The sequence below is a fragment of the Panthera pardus genome, unplaced genomic scaffold (genome assembly GCF_024362965.1).
Source record: "Panthera pardus isolate Hobbes unplaced genomic scaffold, ASM2436296v1 HiC_scaffold_6, whole genome shotgun sequence".
NCBI classification, from domain to species: domain Eukaryota; kingdom Metazoa; phylum Chordata; class Mammalia; order Carnivora; family Felidae; genus Panthera; species Panthera pardus.
Genome location: NW_026526991.1, coordinates 65,232,878 through 65,260,230, shown reverse-complemented (window position 1 = coordinate 65,260,230; position 27,353 = coordinate 65,232,878). Strand labels below are relative to the sequence as shown.

Sequence of the window (27,353 nt, the reverse complement as noted above, 5' to 3'; positions counted from 1 at the left end):
GAAGCTGCGTTTAGACACCCTCCACCCCATCTCCTTTTAGACTTTCCCGTACAGTTGGGGTCCCTCTGCCTGCCTTCCCCACCTCCCACCACCGCCCAGCCCCCTTTCCCTTTACATTTTTTCCTCGGGGAAAGCGTCTTCTAAAACACAGAGCCCCCCCCCCCAGCCCTCCCCGCGCACCCCCCCCCCCCCCGCCGGAGTTCTCCTCTGGTCGCTCCGGGGGAGGAGAGTCTGCGAGGCTCTGTGCGAACCCCCATGCTGCAGAGAAAGACGCCTCGCCCCTGCGCTGAGTCAGCCCGAGCGGGACCAGGCGCTCGCCGGTCTTCTCCGAGGGGCGGGCGGGGCGGCTTGGGGCGGCTCGGGCAGCAGGCTCGGCGGGGGTAGGGGGGCCGCCGCCTCCCCTGCCCCCACCGAGGTCCCAAGGGGAGGGGATCCCTAGGCGGGAGGCCTGTCCCTTTAAGGAGGCGGCCCTGCCTGGGTGTGCCCGTCTCCATGGTTACCCCGGTGCAGGCGGCGGGCGCCGGAGGAAGGGAGGGAGGCTGCCTCCTCTCCCCGACAGACCGCGGGAGCTGCGGGGACCCGGCGCCGAGCGGAGCCCGAGCGGGAGCCGACCCGCAGCCGAAACGGGAGCCGCTGCCGCTGCTGCCGCCGCCGCGAGCGGAAGGTGCGGAGAGCGCGGCGAGCGCGGCGAGCGCCGAGTCTGGAGCCCGGCATTCGTGGGCGGCCAGGACGCGAGAGGCCGCGCGCCATGCTCCGGGCCCCGACGGCGGGGACGCCCCCTCGCGCACCGGCTGCTGGCCGGGCCTGCGAACCCGGGGTGGGTTTCAGCCTCCGACGGCTGCGCTAGGGGGCGCGGGGCCCGGTGGGGGGCGGCCGAGCTGGGCGCCCTCCCCCGGCGCTGAGCCCCCGCGCCCCGGAGGGATGGGGCAGGCGGCCACGGCCGCCTAAGATGCCGGCCATGCGGGGACTCCTGGCGCCGCAGAACACCTTCCTGGACACCATCGCCACGCGCTTCGACGGCACGCGTGAGTCTGACCTTCACTCCACTGGCTCCCAGAGAAGCCGTTCCCTGCCAGGGTTCCCGCAGGTCCCGCTCCCCGACATCTCAGCCTGGCTCCTTCCTGTTCTCACCCTCTGTCCCCAACGCCCTGATTGTAGCGGGGACCACCATCTCCTTCCAGACGCCGTTTCCCAAAAGGTCCAGGGTCAACTTTACACGAGGCTGGGCAAGACGGCCAGAAGTCTCAGGGTTTGGGGCCCCGGATGCTATTTGTTTGCTAGAGATCGAACCCCTACCTAGTCAATCTAACCCACCCTGTTCCTGAGTCTGGCGCTATCCCACCGACTAACATAGAAGTGGAGGGGCGGGGTGGGGGGTGAGGGAGAGGAGCGGTGCTCAGGGACAGCCGGAGGGTTCAAAAATCAGATTTAGGAAAAAGGTTTGCAAAGGAGGTAGAGTAGGCGGGATTTGGGAGCGCACTGTTTGTCCAAGCTCACCTCACCGCCTAAACTCACCAGCCTAAACCCAAAGGACCCCTCTAGACCCCCAAAGATAGGTTTGGGTATTCCTACCAAGATTGGGGAAGTTTGGAGTAGGCGACCAGAGCTTCTGGATCCTGGGTTTCCAGGGCTCTGAGCACAGGGAAAGTCGTGAAAACCCCCTCCCTCCTTCTCCTGCTCCCTCACACTCACCCCCAGTGGGGCTTCCCAGCTCTCTGCTTGGCACACTTCATGGTCTTGCAGTTCCTGATAGGTGGTGGGAGCCCATCACTGAGCAGCCCCCTGCCCCAATACACACACACACACACACACACACACACACACACACACACACACACACACACACACACTGGCTTCTCCATCCTGCAGCCTGCTGATTCAGTGCCCCCACTCCCCAATACATTGTTGGCTTCAGGCAGTGCTGTGCAGCTACCATGCTTACACCCCCATTTTTGATCACATTCACTAATTCCTGAGCCCCGTCAGGCAGCTGGGGTTCAAAAAAGTGCAGGCTGAATGGTGGCCTGGACCGCCTCCCATCCAGGTGGGTTCCAGTGAGAGGAGCCAGACAGCCATGAATGGACCTGGAGAGGTATGAGTGGGGCTGTGGCTGCCTAGGACTGGTTGTGCAGCCCTCTTTGGGCATCCCAGCCCTACCCTATACCCCAAGCTGCTCAGGACTCGGTCCAGAGGGCACAGTTCCCACACAGGGCCGCATTCACCAACCTCGGTGTTGATTCCTGAATATACAGATACACACGTGGCTAGGAGTGGACCCTTGCAGGGCACTGGTACACAGGTGACACACTGATTCCTGTTTATAAACCACACCTGCCTGCCCTAACCCCCAGCCACACACACACACACACACACACACACACACACACACACACGCGCGCACGCGCACACACACGCACACACATACACACACACACACAGAATTCTTGGGTTTCGTGACACCCACCCTTTGGTTGCAGGCATTTAGGAAAGAGGGGTGGTAGACCCTGTGCCCCTCTACCCCATGCCTCCTCTGAGAGGTGCTCTCTTGCAGACAGTAACTTCGTGCTGGGCAATGCCCAGGTGGCGGGGCTCTTCCCCGTGGTCTACTGCTCTGATGGCTTCTGCGACCTCACGGGTTTCTCCCGGGCCGAGGTCATGCAGCGGGGCTGCGCCTGCTCCTTCCTCTATGGGCCAGACACCAGTGAGCTTGTCCGCCAACAGATCCGCAAGGCGCTGGATGAGCACAAGGAGTTCAAGGCTGAGCTGATCCTGTACCGGAAGAGCGGTGAGGGGCCACCTGGCCAGCCCACCTCACTTTTGAGGCCTCACCCAGCCTGGCACCCACCCCATCCACTGCCCTTGTGTTCCATCCCCATCTTCTCCATCTCCCCATCCCATCCTGTCTTCCCACATCCCCTTACTTTCCCCGCCCCATCCACTGTCCCTTGGCTTCTCTCTTCCATCCCCACCTCAGCCTCAGTCTCCACTCAATTTCCGATCTTGAGTTTCCCAATTAAGCGGAAAAATGTCCTGGTCTCAGTAGGACAGGTCTATGAACACACATGTCTGATGGTCATCTCTGCTCTCCTTTGCCTTCCCCCACCCTCTCTGTTCCATCAAGCCCTGTCCTAAATGGAGCCAGGCCGCCGCTCCACTCCCAGAAAAGCCCCCATCCTGCTTGTGTCTTGGGGGGGGCGGGGTGGCAGTGGAACCTCTGTCACCTCGGGCAAGGTGGAGAACAGGAGCTAGGCTAAGTCTGTCTTTGTGCCCAGGGCTCCCATTCTGGTGTCTCCTCGATGTGATACCCATAAAGAATGAGAAAGGGGAGGTGGCCCTCTTCCTGGTCTCTCACAAGGATATCAGTGACACCAAGAACCGAGGGGGCCCTGACAATTGGAAGGAGACAGGTGGGTGCCCGTGGGGCTGTTGATTTTAGCTGCTGTGGGTGGGGCCTTGGCACCCAGCTTGGGCTCATGGGTCCCCCCACCCTCTTGCACTCACTGAGTCCCACTTTGCTGGGTGAGAGGCCTGTGCTGCTCTCATCTCCACATGCCCAGATATGGAACGCTTGTTTCCAAAGAGACCAGTTGAGACAAAGTTGGAGTTTTGAAGTCAACTTTACTAAGAAACGGAAAGCAAACAAACTCCGCTAGTGCCCGCAAAGTACCATTTTCGGACCAATTAGTGGGGCCCAGTGCAGACCCACTTGGTACCTTTCCCTCACACAGAGCTGACTGGGAGTCCCATCCAAAGCCCTCTTTTAGTCCCTGGGACCTTTCCCCTCTTGTATCCTCCAAGGACCGGGGAGGCCTTACGGCCAGCTCACAAGGCTGTCACTGGGGGCAGCTGGGGATGCTAGGGGTACTCTCCATCCCCCCTACCCACCCCCCAGCCCTGGGAACCACCTCCCCACTCCTGTCTCAGGCCTTTCCCTATGGAGATCCTCTCCAGCCTTTGCCTTAATCCAGACCTCCTTCTCCTGCAAGTTGGCATGGGGAAGAGTGTCTGTAAGTGCCCCTGGAAGTAAGGATGCTGGAGCCCCCAACTCTAAACAGACTAACCAGTCAATGAGTCAGACTGGCCCAGGTCATGGGCCAGCAACTGGTGTCCTCCACACAAGACCCTAGCTAGGGGGTGTGGGCACTCCCCCCACCATCCTCACAGGCCCCTCTTTTGCAGGTGGTGGCCGGCGCCGATATGGCCGGGCAGGAGCCAAAGGCTTCAATGCCAACCGGCGGCGGAGCCGGGCTGTGCTCTACCACCTGTCTGGGCACCTGCAGAAGCAGCCCAAGGGCAAGCACAAGCTCAATAAGGTGGATTGCGCATAAGGGTGTGTGTTTGGGGGGCAGGGCACCATAGGGGCAGGCTGAGGAGATGGAGGAGGGGAACTAAGCCCAGCACAGAGAGGATGTCCAGGGGACCACCCAGGCCCCACCAGCACTTTGGGGTTGTGACTGAGGGAGGGAATGTCAGATGCCTGATCCATCAAAGATAGAGTCTTGGCCCTGGAGTCAGATGGGACTTGGATCAATGTCGGCTCTTCCCCTAAACGGCTGTGTGCCCTCAGCTAAGTCAGTGGGCTCTCTGATCCTCAGTCTTTTGATCTGTAACATGAGGGCTCTAATGCCCGTGTCAGAGGTTGCTTTGAGTATGCAGGGAGAGAAAGGAGGTGGCTGCCTGTCCCAGACCCTATCCAACTCAGCTTCTATAAATTTCCTGTCCTCCCTGGCTGGACCTGCCCTGCCCCCCTCAGGGGGTGTTTGGGGAGAAGCCAAACTTGCCTGAGTACAAAGTAGCAGCCATCCGAAAGTCACCCTTCATCCTGCTGCACTGTGGGGCACTGAGGGCCACTTGGGACGGCTTCATCCTGCTTGCCACCCTCTACGTGGCTGTCACCGTGCCCTACAGCGTGTGTGTGAGCACAGCCCGGGAGCCCAGCGCCGCCCGCAGTGCCCCCAGCGTCTGTGATCTGGCTGTGGAGGTCCTCTTCATTCTTGGTACGTGTGCCCTGTGCCTCCCACCCCACCCCACGCCGGGCACCCCTCGGGCTTTGATGGGGATAGTCTGCATGGCTTCCTGTGCCTGCTGACAAGTGTCCCCCACGCCCTCCCCCTGTTTGTGACCTGTGGGCTTTGAAATCAAACCTAAGTTCCAAACATACCTCTACTGCTAATGGGTTATATGACCCTGAGCTGATGATAGCCTCTCCAAGTCTCAGTTTCTCCCTGCATCAAGTGGGCATAACAGTATCCACCCTTTAGAGTTCTGTATGAACTACGATGGTAGGGGGCCCCAGGCCATGTCAGATACCCAGTAAAGTGTCAATGCCCAGTAAGGTGTGGCCCCTCCGCTACCCCATGCTGAGTCCCACCCCGACTTCTTGCAGACATCGTGCTGAATTTCCGCACCACGTTTGTGTCCAAGTCAGGCCAGGTGGTATTTGCCCCAAAGTCCATTTGCCTCCACTACGTCACCACTTGGTTCCTGCTGGATGTCATCGCGGCGCTGCCCTTTGACCTGCTACATGCCTTCAAGGTCAACGTGGTCAGTGTGGCTGGATTGGGTGGGCTTTGGGGCAGGGCTGGCGGGGCCGGCCCTGGGGTGACCTCCCTGTCTCCCCCCACCTCAGTACTTTGGGGCCCACCTGCTGAAGACGGTGCGGCTGCTGCGGCTGCTGCGGCTGCTCCCGCGGCTGGACCGCTACTCGCAGTACAGTGCTGTGGTGCTCACCCTGCTCATGGCTGTGTTCGCCCTGCTCGCCCACTGGGTGGCCTGCGTCTGGTTCTACATCGGCCAGCTGGAGATCGAGAGCAGTGCCTCGGAGCTGCCGGAGATCGGTACCAGAGGCTTCCAGCGAGCGGTGGGGGGGAGGGGAGAGTGTGTGTGTACATATGTAACAGAGGAATATGTCTGCTCGAGTGTGTGTGTGTCAGGGAAATGTGAGTCCACGGGTGTGTTTGTGAGCTGATATGGGGGGTCAGGGATGTGTGCAAGTCTGCATGTGTATCCGGGGCATACATGCAAGTAGGTGTGTGTTTGTGAGAAGAATGTGGGGGCTGGTGTGTGTGTGTGTGTGTGTGTATGTGTGTGTGTGCACACATGCACACACGTGTGACTGTGACAGAGCCACTACCTTGAGGTAGGCCTGTTCTTCAGCAGCCAGGCATAGTGGAGAAAGCCTGGCGGGCTGCCGGGGGGAGTCCTACTCACCCATCATGCCCTCCTTGTGGCCTTAGCCTTTGTCACATTCTTCAGGCCTCTGCCCAGCTGAGAATCAACCCTTCTCAGGAGAAGGCCGTGCAGGGAGCCACTGCCCTCCTGGGTACCTCTGGTGCCTGGTGCTTTCGCACCACCCTCTCGGAATCCCGCCCCCCACACCTTGCCCTCTAAGGCCTTTCCCCACTCTTGTTATATGCAGGCCCATCCCTCTCAGCTGCTTCTCTGCCCTCCCCCAGACCTAAAATGCAGCCTTTCTCTCTGATCCGCTGGTGTACTCACTCTCCTTCACTTCACCTCTACTTCCACTCCTCCCGCTGCTCGCCTCCCACTCACATCTTAACTCCTGCCAGGAAGGCTCCCACCCCCACCTCTCCACCCAAAATGGTACCCGGCAGGTTGCAGTGACCTCCTAGGGCCAAACCCGCATCCCCTTGAAGTCCCTGTGGCACCTGACTCTGCTAACCACACCCATTTGAACTGCTCTACCCCTCTGCCCTGAGCAATGAGGCCCTCCATCAGCCTCCTCCGCCCTGGCCCTGTCTCCTCCCCTCACCTTGTCCCCTGTCATTCCATGGTGCCACTATACCAGCTCAACCTCCATCCTTCCTCTAACTCTGAACCATTCTGTTCCAGCCAGTTCTAACTCTTCATACCCTGAGGCTCCAAAACCCAACACACCTTCTCCCTCCCTTGCCCTCCAGCCCTCTGGTGGCTTCCCAGGAACTGGCCTGTAGTGCTTGTTCCAGTCCATGGGCAGCAGGCCAGCTGCTCAGATGGCCTTGCATGACCATCTGCTCCTTGGTGGGGTCACCAGGAGTCCAGCTGGGCCTTAGAAACGTGCTCCGATCAGTTCCCAGGGCCAAGGAGGCTCTTGCAAATCCTCTCTCCCTTGCCAAGCCCGCGGAGACTGGTGTGTGGCCCAGAGGCCCACTTGGATATTCCCCAAAGCTCTAGTTGCCGAGCATACAGAATCGGGCTGCTGCAGGCAGTGTCAGCTCCTTGGCACCTGCCCTTCCCAGAGGGAGGCTGTGATGGAGGCGGACAGGGCGACACGGTCAGTGGGCCAGGAGATAGATAATAGTGATGCAAAGCCCTGATCCCAAAGTGGGCTGAGACACCATATCCCCAGGTCAGTTTGCGCCCAAATAGGGCCACTCTTGAGTCTCCGGTCCCTGTGGCTCCTTTGTTCTGACCACCTCACAGAGGCTGCTCAGCTGATGGGAAGAATATCTTTGGCTCTTGGAGGGGCTCTGAGTCCTGCCATGGAGAACATGGGCAAGTGGGGGGCTGGCTGTTTTGCAGATATTCATATTAATTCTTGCACCCTAAGTTCTGGAGTAATTTCATTCTATTTTGGGCTGGTACTAGCTCACATTAGGGGAGTTTCCAAGTCCTTCTTCACATCATCTTCCCCTTCTTGTTTCTCCAGAGAAGCGACTCCCCAGCTGGGTCAGAGCCACACCCAGACCTCCCAGAGTCCAGCCCCAGAAGGGATTTCTGGAGGGGAAGTGGCGCCCCCTCCTGGTCTGGCTCTGGTCTGGCTCTGGGAGGTCCCTGCCCCCGGCTTCCCTGCCTGGGTTCTGCCTTGCTGTGGGTGGTGTAGACACAGAGTTCCTTCCCGCTATTCCCATTAGCCCCATAGAGATGGGCTGCATTTTCAAAAGATTGTACTAAATGCTGAGGGAGATCACTCGGGGCATTTCTCAACGAAAGCCACTGGCCTCCGGAACAGCTTCCCGGCACCACCAGCTCCAGGAGCTGCCAATGCACCATGGCCAAGACAGAGAGGACAGGCCCCTCTGGAACCTTCCCCTCATCCTCCTGCTTCTCACCCCTTGCCGCCCACTCTCCTTACCTGGAACTGGCTTCAACTCGGGCCCAGCTGAAGAGCGACTGACGAGCTTGGCACGCTCCCGCGAATCCTTGCAGCACACGTCGAGTCACAGGAGAGCAAGTCCTCACCTTGGCTCAGGCCTTGACACATCTGTATGAACCGCACACTCCAGCTAAGCTGAGCGACTGCTTGCACGTGTCACCATCCCTAGGGATGGCCCAATATGTCCTTCCCTAGATCGGGAACAACCTTCTCTCAGTTTCTCTGAGTCAAAACTCTAGCCATCCTTGGAGACCAAACACCAATGTCCTCTCTTCTAGGGAGCCCTCTAGCCCTAACTCATAGCATGTCAGTTTGAGCCCCATCACATGGCCCTCGGGCGTTGTGCATGAGGCACATGTTTGTGAGATCGCTGAATAAACAGGTCTGGGGGTGAGGAGGGGCGTAGAGATGGCAGGGAGAGTGTGTGTAAGGCGTTCGGGAGAGTGTGGAGCAGGGACGCTGGGTGTGTCAAGGTGGGAGGGGTAGAGCGCATGTGGAGAGGTGAGGTCCATTGCAGCCACAGACCCTGAGCCCCCTCTCTGCACCTGCCTTCTGTGTCTCCACCCTAGATCAGCCCTCTCTCCCTTGCTCCCCGTGACCCCCAGTTCTGCCAGGATCCCTGGGACCTCTGTGGACCCCAGGAACCCCCATCCAACACCCTAGAGTTCCCACAAGCTTCCAGCTGGGCTCAGAGTGACTGTGGGTAGCCAGAGCTCCTGAGACAGCCCAGTACTCAGCTCCACCTCCTGCCAAGTCCAAGCCAGAGAGTGTGGGATTGATGGGGGGAACTGGGGCACTCTCAGCTTCTGCCCAGTGTCCCAGGCTGACCCATGTCTGCATGTGTGCTCAGGAGCCTCTGTGTGTGCACAGGTGCCTGCCTGTTTGTGGCCTTTGAGTGTGCTTACCTGTGTGCTCGTGTTCGCCTCGCCTGCCTGGCTGTCTGAGTGCAAGCACCTGTGTGCCCTTGTCTCTCTCCCAAGTGCTCTCAGGCTTTTCCTGTGTGAGTGGCTGTGGCTGTGCACCTGTGAATGTGCTCACACGTGTGTGTCCTCATCCTCTCAACTGCAGAGCACGTCTGTGGCCTTGATGGTGCATATGCATGCGTCCACGGTGTGCTTGAGAATGCGAACATGGGGTTGGGTGGTTTGTGTGGTCGTGGGAGGGGTGAGGGGGAAGCAGCCTTTGGGAGCAGGTGAGCCCAGAGAAAGAGCAAGAGGAGTCTGGGTGGACAGGGCAGAGGAGGTGGCCTCACCTCTCCGTCTCTGGGAACAAGACTGGCCGGTGCGGGCCCTGTGCTCCTCCAGCCGGCCCGTTGGCTGGGATCAGTGGCAGCCACGGGAGAGAGGGTGCAATGCGCCTTGCTCCCTTCTCGGCACCAGCAGACGCCGGCTGGAGAGACGACAGCCTCGTCCTCACGTGCTTGTCTTGGTCAGGGTTGAGGGGGTGGACAGGGTGTGCTGGACCGGCAGAGGAGGAAAGTGGTGGGAAGACATGGGGGGGGGGTCTGCATCCACATGGCCCCCGCCCCGGGGGAAGCAGTGGGTACATGTGCGCCTGTGGTATAGCAGTGCCGTCCCGCTTGCTTAGGTGTGCCCTGTCCCCTCCCCAGGCTGGCTGCAGGAGCTGGCCCGCCGACTCGAGACCCCCTACTACCTGGTGGGCCGCAGCCCTGTGGCAGGGAACAGCTCCGGCCAGAACGACAACTGTAGCAGCGTCAGCGGGGAGGCCAACAGGACGGGGCTGGAGCTCCTGGGCGGCCCCTCGCTACGCAGCGCCTACATCACCTCCCTCTACTTCGCGCTCAGCAGCCTCACCAGCGTGGGCTTTGGCAACGTGTCCGCCAACACGGACACCGAGAAGATCTTCTCCATCTGCACCATGCTCATTGGCGGTGAGGCCTGCTGCTCTCCCTGTCCTGGGCCCACTCTCAGACTTGTGGCTCCAGGTGGCCCCAACTCCCCGCCTCCCCCCAGGGCCCCAAGGTCCTTCTCAGAGGTTCTTCTGCTTTGGGGGACTGAAGGAACACAGAGCCAGGGCCAGGGGAGTCCCATGTGGCTGCAGGACTCCCTGCCACACAGTGGCCCGTGTCTTGCCTAGGAGACTTGGATGGTGGGAGGGAGGACAGATGTGTCCAGCGTGGTGTCAGGCCGGGCCTGGAGGTGACCCCCTCTCGCCACCCTCCCCAGCCCTGATGCACGCGGTGGTGTTTGGGAACGTGACGGCCATCATCCAGCGCATGTACGCCCGCCGCTTTCTGTACCACAGCCGCACCCGTGACCTCCGAGACTACATCCGCATCCACCGCATCCCCAAGCCCCTCAAGCAGCGCATGCTCGAGTACTTCCAGGCGACGTGGGCTGTGAACAACGGTATCGACACCACTGAGGTGCGCAGGCCTCCAGGGCTGGCCCTTCCAGCCTTTGCTCCTTCCAGGAGTATGCGCTTGGCCTAAAATTCCCAGGAGTGGGCTGGGGGGCAAGGAACACAAAATTCTGGCTTCTGCTCCCCAGGAGTGGGCAGTAGCATGGGGCAGAGCGCAGTCAAAAAGCCTTGAAGGCCTTTCTCCACCCTTGTTAGGCCTGGAGGCTCTGCTCACCGACATCCGGCTCTGGGCCTGGAGGAGGAAAGCCAAGCAGCTCACGGTGGGCTAAAGTGATGGGAGGGGGGCAGAGGCAGCCTCCCGCACTGCCGGTACAGGCTACAGGCACCTGCCGGTACAGGCTACAGGCACGGAGCCTCAGGTCCCTCCCACACTTCCCCTTGCTCCTAAGGCCAGTGGGATGGATGTAAAGAGGGCTGGCTGGAGGCTGCCTTGCATTCTGCCACCACTAACCTCCCCACCTGCTTCCCCCCTGCAGCTGCTGCAGAGCCTCCCAGACGAGCTTCGCGCAGACATCGCCATGCACTTGCACAAGGAGGTTCTGCAGCTGCCTCTGTTTGAGGCTGCAAGCCGTGGCTGCCTGCGGGCACTGTCCCTGGCCCTGCGTCCGGCCTTCTGCACGCCTGGCGAGTACCTCATCCACCAAGGGGACGCTCTCCAGGCCCTCTACTTTGTCTGCTCCGGCTCCATGGAGGTGCTCAAGGGCGGCACCGTACTTGCCATCCTAGGTTTGTGAGGGCAGGAGAGGAAGCGGGGGTTTTGGGGGAGGTGGGTGGAACCAGGGCCCCATCAGCAGAAACGTGGACAGGGGGCACAGGCAAAGCCACCCGTGGAGAAACAGCCAGGACGGAGTCAGGAGAAGCCATGGCGCAAAGCTCCAAGCAGACAAAGCTCAAAGCAGACCCAGTGACCACTGGGTGGCAACACAAGGAGGTGTTCAAGGCTCCCTGAGTGAGTGGAGGACCACCAGCCTGCAGCCTATGAGGGGATGGGAGGGATCAGCAGTTCCTGCCAAGGAGAAAAATCCAATGCTAGGCATGGCAGTGTTGGAGAGAGTGCTTAGGCAGGGCTGCAAGAAGGGAATGAGAGCTGTTCTTGTGGGGCCCCTCCACCAGGTCAGGGGAGAGGGGGGTTGTGCTTTCCTAGGGCTGGTCACAGAGCAGGCCCAGGGCCCCAGCGGGCAACAGCAGGGCTCGGACTCTGCCTATATACTTCCCTTCTTGGCAAAAGAAAGAGGTGGAAATGGGTCGAGTCCCTGGACAAGGAAGAAGAGATTGCAGTTGTGGGATGGACGTCAGAATAATGCTGATCCCAAGGGTCTCACTGCGGGGCTGGCCCTTAGGTGTTTCAGCTCACACAAACCTCACAAAACCCCTGGCAGAGGCACTGGTGTCGTGCCTGTTCTGCACGGAAGGAGCAGGAGGCTTGGAGAGGTTCATGAATTGGCTGGTGGGGTTAGAACCTAGTCTGCCAACCCTAAGGCTTCAAACACTGTGCTTTCAGGAGCTCTGATCAAGGGAGCGCCGTGTCCCCAAGGAAGGGCACGATTTCAGGATGACAGGCTGTACACACCGGGCTTTAGGAAGGCACACGCAAAGCATTCCTGGAAACACAGAGCTGAGGGTGTCCGTGGCTGTGGGAGGCTCCCAGCAGCGACCCCAGCAGGCAGGAACTCTGTGACCTGTTTGGGTAATGGAGGGCCTCACAACAGGGGATGGAAGGGAGGTGAACCCTCGGCCAAATGCTTGTAGACTCACCGTGGGGGTGGCTGACGCCTGGAGGGGCTGAGGTTTGTCACCAACCTGGAGAATTAAGAAGACTAGATGCCCAGAAGCTACTGTGCGTCCCTCCCCGCTCCCCCGAGGAGGATGATCTACCAACAGGAAAAAGAAATACCATCAAGGGGGTCTTGGAGGTAAGAGAGGTGAGAGGCTGCCACACCTTTCACCTTGAGTCTTCTGGGAGTTTGGCTTCCCGACCTAGATGCCTTTTATGCCAGGACTCCCAGTAAACGGAATTATGGTCCCTCACATATGGCTGGCAGTCCTTGAGAAATGCTGGAGAAGTGGAGAGATTCGGAAGGGCAAACAGACAGATTTTGACAATTGCAGACTGGTCAAGACTGACGAGCGGATTATTAAACAGATGGTTTTCATCTCGGAGCCGAGGAAGCAGTGTGGCTGGGAGCTGGCATTGGTCCTGTAAGAACATCTCCTCACTGCTGCCACGCACCAGGTTGCAGAATAATCCTGTTCACTATTAAGACGAGCCTCAAGAATGTCCGCCACCTTCACCTCACTGCCTGCGTCCCCAGCACTGGAGCTTTTGCCACCTTTGATCCATCCTGTGCCTGCACACACATTCCAGAGGAATTGTTTCCTCTGTTGACTTGATGGCTCCGGGTGCCCTGATGTATGCCTGGTTCCCCACAACCTGGTTTTCTGCTTTGCCTTCACTCCTGCCCCCACCTGCCTCCTTCGCTGGACATCCAGGGGCCTTCTGCCTGCTGCTGGCAGCTGAGGCTCACCGTGCAGCTCGTGGCGTCAATTTTGGCCCCTACCTCTGCGTATGAGCTAACAGCTAAGCACACACAGTCGGTTGTGGGGGAAGGAGGCAAGAGAAGAGAAGTGGGCTGGGTGACAGTACCAGGAAGACCTGAGGGGGCTGGAATGCTGAGCTGGAGGTTCTGGCTGCAATGCCGGCCTGGAGGGCAGTCTCTGGTCTGAGACTGATGGCATGGAGGCTCTGTCATTGGTCTTGTCCTATTTCTCAATTCTATCTCACCTCTTGGATGAAGACAAAAAATACACACTTCTCTTACTTCCAGATGACACACAGGAGAGAGAGCTCATTCATCAGATGAGCACACTGAGATCCAAACAGCTCTCAGAAGGAACCAGAAGGATGGCCCGAAACCAAGAAAATACAATTTAACAGCAATGCTTTCTACACTTAAGTTTGAGCAAAAGTCCGTGAACATTTACAGGAGCTGCTAAGCTCAGTCCTGCTGGCAGCACGAGCCAGCCCACGGTGGAGGGTGGCAGTGATCCATCTTCTTCCTTGAGGGTAAGGAAACGCTTTCCAATCTTGCGAACTCCGGCAGTGGGCTGAGCTGCCTTGTGAAGGCGGCTAGTGCTCTGCCTACGGCAGGCCGGCCGTCTCTGTTGGGAACGATCTACAGGGGACTCTTGTCCAGAGGGAGAGAAAGGAAACGAACTTTGATCGTCTCTGTGTCAGTCACTTTACCTACACTAACTCGCTTACTCCTCACATGTCCGTGATTGGAGGCACCCTAGTTCACTGATTGTAAGATGCACATTTTCCCCCTATAATTTAACATCTCTGAGATTGGGATACGGACTCTAATTGATGCCATTTTACAATTGCTGTCAGCCAGGTGGCAGTCCCAGCTGGGTGGTGGGAAAATCCTACATTGACACCTTCTGGTAAGATCAAGAAAGCACCAGGACCCAGTTCAGTACAAAATCCGTCCCGCAAGAACCAGGGTTCAGGGAGATGAAGAAGCGTGGCTGCCTGACCTCTTCACTGTGCCGTGCTGGCCACTAACCTGCTGGCTCCTGGATGAGCCCCACCTGAATCACCTGTGAGGCTTGAAAGATACCGGATTGTGGGGTCTCCTGCAGATGTTATAGGTAGAGATGGGGCCCAGGTTCCGATCTACAGACAGCCTCGGAACCACCAGAATTGTTGACCGCTCGTTAATCTCAGAGCTAAACTTCAGGTGTGTTTCAGGACAGTGGCTTCCATCCCGGAAGTGCTTGAGCTCCTGGGCCTCAGTGCTTTTCACTCCAAGTCTGTCTGAGGAGCCGGAGAGATAAGGAGCGGGGGTCGGCCGGAGCCTGGGCCCCTCTGCCCGTCTGGGTCTTGGCTCCGAAGGCCCCACTCCCCTCACAAGGGAAGCTCAGCTGCCTCTGCTTGACCCTCTGTGCGTGGGCTGAGGGGCAGGGCTTGCTGACCTCTACTTCCGCTTCCCAGGGAAGGGTGATCTGATTGGCTGTGAGCTGCCCCGGCGGGAACAGGTGGTCAAGGCCAATGCTGATGTAAAGGGGCTGACCTACTGCGTCCTGCAGTGTCTCCAGCTGACTGGGCTGCACGAGAGCCTCGCACTGTACCCCGAGTTTGCCCCACGCTTCAGCCGGGGCCTCCGAGGGGAGCTCAGCTACAACCTGGGTGCGGGTGGAGGCCCCGCAGAGGTGAGGGCACCGGGAATGTGTGCGGAGGGGGCTGGGGTGGTGGCTGGTGAAGTGGGCAGAGGCTGGGGTTGGGGGAGGAGCCGTGTGAGCGCCTGGCCTGGTGTTAACACCCCCACACGTTGTGGGGGGTTACACTCTCCCGTCTCCTGCCCCTTCATACCCACGCTGTCCTTTAGAGCCCAGTCCAGCCGTGCTCCGCCAGCCCTGCCGGCTCTCCCCGGCCCGCCCGAGACGGCCTGGCCTGGTCCACAGCGGAGTCTTAAGGGATGGAGGCTGAGGCCACACGTGAGGGATGGGGCCCCTGGGCAGGGCCAGGCACTAGTCCTCCAGGCTGCCTCGGAAGAGAGCCCTGCGGCTCTCCCTGCTTCCTCACCATGAGAGATGACTGCTCTGAGGGGCTTCGAATTTTCCTGGCTTCTACCACTAGTTCTAAACCAGTTTTTAGCACTGTGTTCTCCCGGATAGTTCGGTTAGCCTGAGGGACCAGGTAGAGGGGTGATGTATCCACATTTGGCTAGAATTTTGAAGGGCAGCAAATTCCTCCAGGGCTTGGTGGCTTTGTGGTGGCAGCAGAAGAGCAGTCCCCCACCCACCTCCTTTCACCGCCACGAGTAACAGCCTCTGCCTCCGAGGGTGGGAGATCTTGGGCATCCAGTTTAACAAAGATGGCTCCTTCTAGGGAGATGAGGTCACGGGGGGCAGGTGACTGGGACACGGTAGGGGTTATCCAGGCTGGTTCCCTGTGCCCCACTGTCCCCAGGCAGACACCAGCTCCTTGAGTGGTGACAACACCCTTATGTCCACACTGGAGGAGAAGGAGACGGATGGGGAGCAGGGCCCCGCGGCCTCACCGGCCCCAGCGGACGAGCCTTCCAGCCCCCTGCTGTCCCCCGGCTGCACATCCTCCTCTTCCGCTGCTAAGTTGCTATCCCCACGGCGAACCGCGCCCCGGCCCAGGCTAAGGAGCAGAGGACGGCCGGGCAGGGCAGGAGCTTCACAGGCTGAGGCCGGCCCCTCTGTTCACCCTCGAAGCCTAGAGGGTTTGCAGTTGCCCTCTGTACCGTGGAATGTACCCCCGGATCTGAGCCCCAGGTAAGCAGGCCCTGGGCCCCTGTGATCTGGCAAAGATGGTGGCAATAGCCCTGGGGTCCAGCCAGGCACATCCCTCCCCTGGGTGTCCATCCTTCCATCCTAACCGGTCCCAGCCTCCTCCACGAAGCCTTCCTGGACTCCACCTTCCTGCGGCCCCTCCCTAACCGTTTGGTCCATGGCCATTTACTGCTCAGAATTCCCGCTGTGTCCTGTTGCTCACGCTTGGACCCCCCGGCAAAACTGCAAGCTCCTAGGGAAAGGGACCACGTGTTACCTTTCCTGGGCCCCGAACTCCAGGGAGCTCCTGTGTGTGGACACTAGGGCACCACAGTGGTTGCCCGTGGATTGATTTGTTGTCCTGGCACCCGTGTCCATAGGGTAGTAGATGGCATTGAGGATGGCTGTGGCTCCGACCAGCCCAAGTTCTCTTTCCGTGTGGGGCAGCCTGGCCCGGAATGCAGCAGCAGCCCCTCCCCTGGACCAGGTACTGAGGCCCGCTCCGAGGTTGGGGGGTGGGGGGGCGGCGGCAGGTGGGCAGGGCTGCCTCTCTGCCCTGTGCACCCCTGAGAAACCGGCGGGGTAAAGACTTCTTGCCTCTTGTCCTTCCCAGCCTGCATGGTTTGGGCATTTTGGTGGTTAAGACCAGCACTTTGGTGGTCGGGAAGGGGTTTGGATCCCTGCGGTCAGCTCTCCAGCAGCAAGATCTCGGTTCTCGCTCCAGCTTCTGGTCTGCAGTACGGTTGTCGTGCATGTTAAAGAAGATAATGTTGCTAAGACCCTGGGGAGGATAGAGGGCTAAGGGGGAAGCAGAATTGAAAGTGGTCCCCAGGCCACGCAGCCCCGAGAGCGGACCAGGTAATGAGCTCCTGGGAGCGGTCGTGTGTCTGGAGGACAGGCGCAGAGGGCAGCGTCCTGAGGGGGAAAGTGTGGGGCAGCGTGCCCAAGGGCTCCTTGTGGTTTGGGCAGAATTCGGCAACTGGGGCAAGGCTGGAAGTGGCCGTGGCTGGCATCAGGCCCTGCCAAGCCAGTGTGGTCTGTGCTAACTGGGGCAGAGGCCTGGACCCCATGCCTGGCCTCTTCCTGGTGCTGGCTGGTAACCCTAGTCTACTCTTTGCAGAAAACGGCCTGCTCACTGTCCCCCTCGGGCCCAGTGAGGCAAGGAACACAGACACACTGGACAAGCTGCGGCAGGCGGTGGGTGAGGGGCAAAGTGGAGGTGGGGAGGGGAGCCGAGGGGAGGGGGGCGGGCGCTGCCGTTGTGTGAGGTCCAGACTCCTCTCTAACCTCACCCTCTTTCCTGCCTCGCTCCCTAAAGGTGACAGAGCTGTCTGAGCAGGTGCTGCAGATGCGGGAGGGTCTGCAGTCACTTCGCCAGGCTGTGCAGCAAGTCCTGGCGCCCCACGGGGAGGGTCCTTGCCTTCGGGCATCGGGAGAGGGGCCGTGCCTAGCCGGCACCTCTGGGCTCCTGCAGCCTCTGTGTGTGGACACTGGGACATCCTCGTACTGCCTGCAGCCCCCAGCTGCCTCTGTCTTGAGTGGGACCTGGCCCCACCCTCGTCCAGGGCCCCCTCCCCTCGTAGCACCCTGGCCCTGGGGCCCCCCGGCCTCTCAGAGTTCCCCTTGGCCTCGAGCCACAGCTTTCTGGACCCCCACCTCTGACTCGGAGCCCCCGGCCTCAGCAGAGCTCTGCCCCGAGCCCAGTACCCCTGGCTCACCGGCCCCCGAGGAAGGGGCTAGGACTGGGCCCCCGGAACCCACTAACCAGGCCGAGGCTGCGAGTACTGGAGAGCCCCCGCCAGGGTCAGGGGGCCTGGCCTTGCCCTGGGAACCCCATAGCCTGGAGATGGTGCTTATCGGCTGCCACGGCTCTGGCACAGTCCAGTGGACCCAGGAAGAAGGCACGGGGGTCTGACTGCCAGCCCCAGAACCCAGTGTTGCCAGACACGCTGCCGTCTGCTGCTCTGCCCGAACTCGGGGCGGCAGAGAGTGGCAGCTGCTCCCCAGGACTCTGTGCTGGTCCCCGGCTCAGGGCAGGGAGCCTGAGACTTAAAGAGGGCCCGGCCCCTGACTCTCTGAGTGGGCTGGCGCTTCAGGGGCAGGCCCCAAGCTGGGAATCTTGGTGCCCCGCCTCAGCCTGCTCTCTGACCTGTCTCTGTCTGCAGGATGGAGGACAGGCCTGAGGCCGAGGGATTCTGCCATCCCCTGCATGTGTCCCTGCCTCACCAGTCCCATTTTTTATATTAAAAAATATATATAATAAAAAGAACTACTTTGGAACTCGGTGCTTTTTATTTACAAAAGAAAAATAATAAAGGAAAAGTCTGAAGCCAATCAGCTGGAGACAAAGGGAAAAGGTGGGAATCTGAGGGGCAGAGGAGGGTGGTCTGCAGAGAGAGAAGGGGAGGGGCTCTGGCTCTAAGGAAGCCGGAGGGTTCCAGCCTCGAGGGGCTTCCCAAGGACCAGCCCTGCCCTCCCACAGAGGCTCAGATCAATGGGCCAGTTGGGTCTCCTCCTGCCCACCATGGTTTTTCCAGGAGCCTGAGTTCCCAGCTCCTAGGGGCTGGAATGGCAGGGGAACCGGAGGCCAGAGAGAGCACACGGGTCCCGCCACCACTCCTCACTGTGGCGTTATCTTGGCGGCCTCGGCCCGAATAAGGGCAATGAGGTCCTGGTTGATGAGGAAGACGAATCTCAGGCTGGCGATCTGTGGGCAAGAGAGAAAAGCGGCTGAGGACAGAGGTGGGACTGGGGGCCAGGCCCACACACCGGCCTCCCACGCCCCGGGTCTCATCATGACCTCTTCACCTCCCTCCCAGCTCACCTCCACCACGGAGTTGTTGCTGAGGCGCCATTTGGAGCCACACAGCACAGGCCGTCCATCGATGTAAATGGGCCGCCGACCCTCATTGGCAATGAAGAAATCACCATTATTTTTCAGCTTGATGACACCTGTGGGGATGGAGAGGCGAAAGGGATGAGGAGACAGGGGAGGCCAGAAGAGGGCCTGCAGTCCCCACACACACTGCTTCCCGGGAACAGGCTAGAAGGCACCCATGACTCCCAAGTTAGAGATCTTGAAATGCCAGCTGCTCAACCCTAGCGGGTTCCCATGGAGACCAAGCTGCAGGGCCGGAGGGCAGCGAGAGGCTGGGAGGGACACCCCCACACTGCCGCCTGCCGGTACCTTGCTTCCGGGAGATCTTCCAGGCCGGACCCTCCAGAGACAGGTCCACATCAATCTGGTTGTCCTTGGTTGCTCTGCCCAGGGTGATCTGGGGAAACGGGGTAGGTGAGGGCTGGGACCTGAGGAATGGGTCTACACAGGTCAGGGAAAGACGAGAGATCAGGGGCCAGACACAGAACAGGTCAGCAAGGACAAGACTGGCGGAGGAGGGAAACCCGGGGAAGCAGGGGCCGGGCCCGCCTTACCTCTCGGGAGCGCATCAGGTACCGCACCATGCGGCCCCGCAGCACCGCCAGAGTCTGGTTGTCGAAGTCAGGAGAGCTCATGCCTGCGAGGGGGAGCAGCTGGTGTCACGCAGAGCCCGCCTGAGGGCTGCGGGGTGGAAGGCAGGGAGCCGGGGCGTGGGAAATGAGGGCGCAGCCAACCAGGCAAGCACAGGGGCTCTGGGTGGGGCAGAGGGAGCTGGAGCAGGCACCCCCCCCCCCCCCCCCCCCCGCGTCCCCCGCCGCCTCACCTGTGATGCTGTCGACCAGCACCTGCCACTTATGCAGCTCCTGTTCCAGCTGTCGAATCTCTCGCTTCTGGCGCCGGTCGGCCACCGTCAGCTCTGGGGTGAGGCAGGGTGGTAAGCGGGGATGCTCTGAGGTCATCAGCACCTCGTACCGATGCTTTGTGCTGGCAGGAGCTTCCACCCCCTGACAGTCCCCACCAGGGTACACTTACCATGTTCTAGGACCTCATCCCGCATGTCCCTGTGGGAAGAAGGGGGAAGGAGGAGGAATCAGGATCACCTGCTATTACCATCAGGTGCTACTTGGCTCATTAGGGTGTCCCTCAGTCTCTCAGCTGAACAACCCAGGAGACTGCTCCTCTGACCTTGGACTAGCCTCCTTCCCGGGGGTGGGGGGGTGGGGGTGCTGAAGGGATGGGGCTCAGCAAAGACACCAGGTGCCAAGAGCGGCAAGCGGTGCACAAGACTGGGTGTGGGCTGGGCCCGATTCTCAGCAGCAGGAGGCCAGGTTGGGCAGTGCTGCCCAGGGAGCTCTGGCCCACCCCAAGGGGGTGGGGGGGGCACACTCCACTCTGTACCCTGTCTGTGGCCCCAGCCACTCACTTGAGCTTACTGTCATCAATCAGGTCTTCTGCGTCGGAGAAGTTCAGCACTTGGTCCCCCTTGGGCAGCGGCTGCACTGAACAAAGGACGGGGGGACGGTCAGCGCCGCCGCTCCTACTCCACCCTAAGCTGCCGAGCAGCAACTGAACTAAGGGGACAAACTGTGAAGACAACCTGTGGCAACAGTTTTGCGCTGCAATCAATAGGCAACAGAGCACAGACCAGATGAGACACCCTCTTTTGGCACAAAGAATTCCTGACATTAGCTAAGGGCAGAGGTGGTTCTAGAAAGAAAAGGGAATTAAGGCTGACTTTTTGTGTGTGCTTTTCAGTGTGCGAGGGTTCTCACACAGCCTTGAACTAAGGAGGGAAGGCATCGCTGTCAGCTCCCCTGTGCACACGAGGGGACAGACACAGGAAGCAGGGTTAAGCCATGTGACTCAGGGTTAGGACAGAGGCAGGACCCAAGCTCTATTTTTCTGACTCCAGATCCAAAATGCTCCTCCGACACATCATACGCTCCCAAATATTCTCTGCCACACTCAGCAGGGGGCAGAGAGAGGCACATGCCGGTCAAGTGCTCCTCAAGATGTGCCAGAAGTGAGCTGCCCCCCGTAAGCCAGTATTTTTCAAACTGCGGGTCATGAGGTATTGACAGTCATGAGATTAGTTTCATTTCTTCCTCTGCCCCCCCCCCAAAAAAAGAAAAGAAAAAGAAACAGGATAGAATAATGTCAGAGTCCATTAGATGTGTTGAGAATAAATAGTTTCGTGGAAGTTTTTCCGTTTTTTTTTTCTGACCACATTGCACAAGGGGATGGGGGCCCACAAACTCTGAGAACTTCTGCCTTAAGGCCAGCTGTTCCCAGGACTGCAGTGTCGCTCAGTAGTTAGTGGCTGTGAAACTGTCGGCTGGGGAGTTTGTCAACACCCGGGGTGTGGTCACTGTCTGCCCGGGGAAGTGAGGGGGGCTGCACAGGAGCCACAAGTGCTCCACACCCTCAACCCCTTTAGGTCAGACTGTGTGGGAAACAAGGGACTGGGACAGTCATCCCCCCCACCCCCGACTGCTCCCCCACTGCAGCTGCCTGAAATCCCACCAATTTAATACTCAACCAACTTGAGAGCCAAGCAGTGTATCTACCCGGTTCCTAGGACCTCCCAGCACTAGACAGTGAAGGAGAAATCAAATACCCACAGAAAAGACTCTTGGAGAGAAAAATTAAACCTCTGAGTTAACAGAGACGTTTATACAAGATAACTTTCAAAGAAGCCAGCTACAGCAGCATAAATCAACTTTATCTGGTGTCCACTCTCTGTGGGAATTCAGGGACGTCGGAGTCTGAGGCAGAAGCAGAGCTGTGGAAGCTGCAGGAATAAAGAGGGCTGCCCACTAACTGCAGAGACCCTCAGAAAGGAAAGACAGGGCATCCCTGACACGATCTCCTCAAATCCTCTTGCAGGAGTATCTTTTGATAACCAGGAGCAGTAGGACCCAGGGAGTAGGCGGAGTGCACAGGCAAAGCCTCGTTTCCAGAACAGTGCGGACAACTATGGAGACGCTGATGGGCAATACCATCCAGGAAGGGAGGGCAGAGTGTGTCTACACTACGCTGCACCACGAAAGCCTGATCCCAAATCCCAAGTCAAATTGAAGAGCCTCCCGCACTTTAGTCAGCTGACTTTCCCCGAGTTTGTCATCAGGGGCGAAAACTTGCTGGTGAGGAAGAGGTGGGCAGACAGTGTTCTGGCCCCTGGGAAAGCAGGAAGGCAGGGGGCCTGGGTGTGAAAGCCCAATGGGAATTTCCGCATGGCTCCAAGGCAGCGAGAAGGAAAGTGGAGAGAGGGAAGGGGCAGAAAGAGACCCTACCACCTCTGGGGGGGAAACGGGGAAAGATAAAGCAGTGCAGGGGACTTTCACCTTTTATTCACTTTCAACGTTATTCACGAAGACTATGTTACCGTATTGTTTACATAATAGCGAAATATGTTAAAAATGACAACAAAAACAGGAAGTGGGAGACAACACTGCCATTTAGACTTTTTGCTCAGGATTGCAGACGGTTTGGGCTACCCTTACCATGCTGCTGAGTGTCATTCCAGCCACTTTCCTTCCTCCTGGAAGGAAGTTTTGCTGCCAAGAGATGCAAGACACTGGGGGCCACTGAGGGATCCGTTACTGGGCACCTAAGGGCAACCGTGCCCAGACAACTTCACACTTACATGCACACACCCACTCCGCCAGCTCCTGGAGCCAGTTACCTGTCTGGTCCTCCAGTAGGTAATACTGCTTCATGAGCTGCCAGTGGGCCTGCAGAGCCTTGGCAGTACGGGCCAGGTAGAAGGCATCAGGGTGTCTGTGTAGCAGGTCCTGGAAGGTCTCCAAGGTGGGCTGGCTGGTCTGGAGGGCAAGAAGCGTGTTCTTGGCATTTGGGTTTTCTCATTCCTGTCTCGGCCTCGTCATCCCCACCCCCTGTCCCCACCAGGAGCTGGGAGAAGTGAGAGGGAGCCGATCTTGGCTCTTCCTAAGGACCCCATCCACAAAGGCCCCTGCCAATATACGAGACCTGCCGGGCACGTTTCCAGGCAGTGGGGCCTCCCCACATCCGTAGTTCTCCCAGTGGTTAGGTCCCCACCCTGCCCTTCTCTGCTTCTCAGCCTTACCGATCCCACTTTGCTCAGCAGCTGCTCCTCAGCCTTGCTAAACAAGGCCTTGCTCTGGATGGCGGCAATGGCTTCTGGGTGCAATTGTCTCATGGCCTGGCAAGCCAGCCTGAGGGGGTAGAGGGAGAAAGAGGGCAGGGTTGAAGGGAGGGGGTCAAGCAATCCGGGGTTCCTATAGGCCTCTGAGATCCAGAACTAGAGGCTAGGCCCTCAGCAGCACCAGCCGAAGGCTTAGCACTGCACCTGTGGCCTCATGCATTTCTTGAAAGCATAACAGGCAACTCAACAAACCGAGTTTCCAGTGTTCACCTCCTCGAAGATACTCAAGGCACAGCCCCCAGAGACCAGTCCCAAGGGAGATCCCAAGACCACCCACTGCCCACCACATCCTCTCTCCAAAGCTGAGCCCTGCCTGCTTCCTGTCAGGGCCGTGGCTAGAGCTTAAATGGTGTTAGAGACCGTGGAACAGAAGATGGGTGGTAAGCATCCCGCCAGCAATGACAATGTTAAACGAAGTGTGAGGAGGAAGAGTGTGCGCGGCGTATGCACGCAGGCTTACTTGAAACTTGGACTATTAGGGGCCTTGGTGTTCTTTTGTTCCAACTCCTTCTTGTGGAGGTCAGTGGGGAAAGGATGGAAAGTGACCTGCCCAAGACCACCCTGGTGGAACCAGGGCTCCTGGCGCTCATTCGGATATTTTTTCCAGGCTGCTTCTGCAGCTTCCAGATCCCCTGCTTCTGGCATCAAGCCAGGACTAGCCGGGTTGGCAGCAGGAAGAAGCTTCCCTCCCAAGCCTGCCTGGTTTCAATATCATCCCAGAGGATGCAAGGCCCCATGAGTCCTGCCTCTCAGGCCCCTCCCTTGGGCCCTTGTATAGTTCTCTCTGTTTCAGGAGCCAAATTCTAGTGTTCCTCGTCCCTCCATGCTGCCAGAGCTGGCCCCACTCACTTGGAGATGACCGGATCGTAGAGCAGGGCGTACCAGCGCTCCTGGACTTCCCGAAGGGTGAAGCGGCAGCTGAACTTCACGCCCAGGTGGACAGATGTCAGGTCGTTGGTCTGCAAGGCCCCAGATGGGTTGGTCCCAGCCCTAGAGCTGGGAAGGACCCTTCCCCTGCCACCCCCAGGGTGCTGCTGGGCTAGTGCAGGGGCTGGGAACCGCAGGCCGAGGGGAGAGGGGGGACGTGAAGCCTGCAGTGGGAAGCACTACCTGCAGCACAGCATTGATGAGCAGGAGGTCATCCGCTGGCTTCCAGCGGCCCAAATCCTTGGTCACCTGAAGTGGCTGTTTGCTCTTCTTCACGCGCTTGGTGAGTCCAGGGGTTGGGGCTGGGCTGGGCGGCACGGGAGTGCTAGGGGCCTTGGACACCTGAGCAGAGGACAGGAAGAGCTCAAAGCCGGCATCAGGGCAGATGGGGCTTTGGACCCTGAACTTCACACACTGTGTGGTGGCCCCGGTCCCACCCAACCATAAGCAACACAGGCAGGAGCTCGGCTTTCTAGTCTCCACCCCTCCCCCTCCCACCTCTACCAAAGTACTTCTACATAATCCTTGAACATATGGGGTCTTCTCTTTGCTGGTGGCACCCTCAACCCCAGAGTGGAGGGTGGGTGGGGAGGATACCAGGAAACCACTCTTATTGGTACGGTGTCTAGGGCCAGAGCAATGCCACCTGGGGGTTATTTTTACACCCAGCAATGCTGGGAACAGGCTGTCTGCTCCCAGAATAGATGCACGCTCCATGCCTCCCACACAGAATGTGATACAGGACGCATTGACAGGGTGTGTGTGTGTGGGGGGGGGGGGGGTGCAGCAAGAAAGGGGGAGTAGGGAGCGATGGGCTCTCAGGAGGGAGGCATCTGAGGTTGGGGCTGAGGCCACCCAATTTTCTCACAAGTCTCCTTTGCCAGGGCCCCTGTCAGCTGGCAAAGGTGGTGGGGAAAAACAAAATCTGGCCCTGGCCCCCACATCTCCCAATCCCTCACCTTCTTCTTCTCACTGGAGGAAGGTTCACTCCCCGAACAGCGCCCTGGTTCCACCCCACTGGCTCCCTTCGCGCGGGTAGAGGACTTAGCCAGGCTGCTCTCCACTAGTTCATCATCAAACTTCTTCCTCTTGATGAACCTGTGGAGAGTCCTACCCAGTGAGCATCCCTTGCCCCTTCACTAGGACCCACCTGCACACACTCAGCCTCTGAAACAGAGCAGGTTCCCAGCTGGGCACTAACTGCTCTGGCTCAGTGGATGGGGCACGGAACTGCTATGCTCCATCCCTCTGAGATGACAGGGTATTGCACCACAAAGATTCCATGTCAAAGACCTCAGATCACCCTCCCTTGGCCCATATCCCACAAGAGGGATTTGGTAGGAAAAGCACAAGGCTCCGCCAGTACTTAGGCTCCAGAGGGGCTCGGGTAGCCACTGCAACAGTGGTGAAGACATGTAGCACCTAATGCCCTTGCCCAGTTCCTGGCCCTTCGAACCCTTACTACCTGGAGGAGCTTCTCCGTTTAGGGATGGTGCCCAAGGCCTGGGAGGAAGCCCGCTTCTGCCCTGCCAGCGACTCCTCATCCTCTGAGCGGCTGGCAGTGCCTGATGCCATCAGAGATGAATCTAGCAGCCCCTGAGAATCTAGAAAAAGAAAAGTAGTGAACTCAAGTCTCCTAAGTGCCTAGTAGAGCCTTGAGCCTCTGAACATGGGACCCCTCCTCTGCTCCTCCTCCCCCTGCCAGCCCTCCTGGCCCTTCCCCTGCTTCCTTGACATTTGAGGTTTTAAGGTGGGAGTTCCTTGGCCATCCAGATCCCATCTGGGCTCAGACCTGGCCCAGACCTTCCACGCTGGGCAGTTCTCCCGGTGCCACGTGTCATGTCGTGCAGCACATGGTGCTCAGGTCAGACTGGTGATGCCGACACACCGGGCTCTGGGCATAACTGCTCCCTCTGCCATCAAAATGCAGCCGTGCCAAAGAGCGGCAGCTCAACAGCAAGTCAGTCAATTGTGGCCTCTGCCGAGAGGTACGTGGGTGGTGCTGGCCCAGGGGGAGGTGGCAATGCCCAGTCAGGACGAAAAGACATACGTGCCAGGCACGGGGTGGAATCAGCAGATGCTTGGCGCCTGAGCGTTTGGGGAGCTGGCCTGGCCTCATACTACCTTTGTCCATCCTCTTACAGTCCCAAAGCCACTGGTTCCAAACCACAGGGCTAGGAGGAAGGGTCCCACAGGCTCATCCAAGGATTCTGACCAGGTGAGCTTAGAGGCTGAGAGGAGATTCTGCAAAGGAGAAATAAGGCTCCCTGAGGCACAGGTTTCCAATGGGCCAGCCCCACCTTCTACTGGAACAGCTCCCCCAGGATCCCATAAACTAGGGAAGACATAAGGAGAAGAAACACAAGGCTCTATTCTGCCATGACCCTGATAAACCAACAGCTTTCTAAAGGTCACCGACATCTTTTAGAATATAAAAGCTATGGACTCCAGGAAAATGTACAAACACATAGCATTTTAGGGGGTCCACAGACCTCTATGATTCTACTCACAGTCGCTAGGAAGGGCCTCGACTATAAACCAGCAGGAAACAAGGGATTAGTGGCTCACTTTTTCTTATCTTCGCTGCCCACTCAGTTCAGCAGCACCACCCTTGCCCTTCCAAGCCAAAGCAAGGAAACGGAGATCGAACTCTGATCTGTCCATCTAATTTTTATTTTCATTTTCAGCTTTGGCTGAAGATTTAGCGGGTGGGACTGCGTGGAACCTAAAAAAACGCGGTTTGGGAACTGAGCGAATTTCCACCGCCCTGGGGCGCCTGCTCCTAACCCCAGAGAACTCAGGTACTGGGACTCTCTGGGCGTGCCGCTTGCGGGCCCCGCCCCTTCAGACCAGGGCGGCTCTCCGCACAGTTTTCTGGCCCTGCCCCCAGGTGCTCTAGTCGCTCGGCTCCGTAGGATACGGCTGGGAATCTTGACACTTGGGGGTCAGGTGAAGGGTAGCCTGAGGCTAAGTCTGGGCCCCCTTCCTTCCCTGGCCCTCGTTCTCCGAGTGCACACCCGAGGTGGGGGAGTAGTGCCGGTCTGATTCTGGAGCTCGGAATAAGAGTGGTGAAGTCAGCCCTGAAACTCAAAAGCAAAGCACCGAGTGTACCCAGATGTCCTCGCTGCCTTGGGTTAAGCCCCACTAACTGGTGGCGAGGGACAGGAGACTAACTCCCAGGTCAAGTCTCACCCCACCTTCGCCTTGCCCACCTTTGCGCATGCGTAACATCTCGGACCAGATTCTGGCCCGGTCCGGCCCACGCATGCGCAGATTTTCGGGGCGCTACCGGGGCGGGGCCCCAAACATTGTGGGGGGGGTCTTCCCCAGCGGCACTCTGGAAAACTCCATTTCGCCCCAAACTCTGCTCAGAACCCTCAGAAGCGAACCGCGAGGTCTCACCATTCCTAGGCTGCCAGCTCCAACAATTTCTCCGCGGCGACGGCAGCAGCCGCAGGGCCAAACCCGGCTTCCGTGAGACACATCTACTTCCGGGTCTGCGAACTAGGGAAGGCGCGATCTCTTCCGGTTCGCCCCGGGAATGTGATGAAGGGGGCGTGGTTACGGCAGGGAATGGGCCGACT

General features: G+C 58.9%; 2 protein-coding genes across 10 annotated transcripts; one reads left to right on the top strand and one right to left on the bottom strand.

The window, feature by feature from the left end:
- Positions 1–307: 307 nt before the first annotated feature.
- On the top strand, positions 308–18,058 carry KCNH3 (potassium voltage-gated channel subfamily H member 3). Of its 3 annotated transcripts, none has more exons than XM_019419251.2 (15): positions 308–1,025; positions 2,552–2,785; positions 3,273–3,407; positions 4,180–4,313; positions 4,754–4,997; positions 5,387–5,544; positions 5,630–5,837; positions 9,705–9,986; positions 10,282–10,481; positions 10,954–11,203; positions 14,472–14,689; positions 15,450–15,781; positions 16,159–16,265; positions 16,899–16,975; positions 17,097–18,058. In XM_019419251.2, the coding sequence occupies exons 1-15, from the start codon at positions 950–952 to the stop codon at positions 17,691–17,693; spliced, it is 3,252 nt and encodes a 1,083-aa protein (XP_019274796.2). In that variant the 5' UTR covers positions 308–949; the 3' UTR covers positions 17,694–18,058. The 3 variants fall into 3 exon arrangements, with proteins under 3 accessions (XP_019274796.2, XP_053750944.1, XP_053750945.1); XM_053894970.1 differs by having other exon boundaries at positions 309–1,025; positions 2,556–2,785; XM_053894969.1 differs by lacking the exon at positions 3,273–3,407.
- Positions 18,049–27,353, bottom strand: MCRS1 (microspherule protein 1). 7 transcript variants are annotated; one of them, XM_019419256.2, is made up of 16 exons: positions 27,172–27,263; positions 26,280–26,494; positions 25,894–26,013; positions 25,235–25,373; positions 24,729–24,867; positions 23,953–24,111; positions 23,692–23,801; positions 22,744–22,852; positions 22,342–22,480; positions 20,080–20,155; positions 19,689–19,717; positions 19,480–19,572; positions 19,211–19,293; positions 18,966–19,053; positions 18,603–18,730; positions 18,049–18,485 (listed from the first exon to the last, which is right to left on the bottom strand). In XM_019419256.2, the coding sequence occupies exons 3-16, from the start codon at positions 25,901–25,903 to the stop codon at positions 18,399–18,401; spliced, it is 1,389 nt and encodes a 462-aa protein (XP_019274801.1). In that variant the 5' UTR covers positions 25,904–26,013; positions 26,280–26,494; positions 27,172–27,263; the 3' UTR covers positions 18,049–18,398. The 7 variants fall into 7 exon arrangements, with proteins under 7 accessions (XP_019274801.1, XP_019274802.1, XP_019274803.1 ...); XM_019419257.2 differs by having other exon boundaries at positions 26,338–26,494; XM_019419258.2 differs by lacking the exon at positions 26,280–26,494 and having other exon boundaries at positions 25,820–26,013; positions 27,172–27,301.

Bases quoted from the DNA above. Each gene is read 5' to 3' on its own strand.
- KCNH3 (XM_019419251.2), top strand. From the start codon at position 950: ATGCCGGCCATGCGGGGACTCCTGGCGCCGCAGAACACCTTCCTGGAC. The intron at 5,545-5,629 runs GTCAGTGTGGCT...CCCCCACCTCAG, and splicing joins ATGCCTTCAAGGTCAACGTG to TACTTTGGGGCCCACCTGCT. The intron at 14,690-15,449 runs GTGAGGGCACCG...CACTGTCCCCAG, and splicing joins CGGGTGGAGGCCCCGCAGAG to GCAGACACCAGCTCCTTGAG.
- MCRS1 (XM_019419254.2), bottom strand. From the start codon at position 25,610: ATGACACGTGGCACCGGGAGAACTGCCCAGCGTGGAAGGTCTGGGCCA. The intron at 25,374-25,561 runs GTCTGAGCCCAG...TTCTTTTTCTAG, and splicing joins GCGTGGAAGGTCTGGGCCAG to ATTCTCAGGGGCTGCTAGAT. The intron at 23,802-23,952 runs GTAGTGCTTCCC...GGGGCCTTGCAG, and splicing joins TCATCAATGCTGTGCTGCAG to ACCAACGACCTGACATCTGT.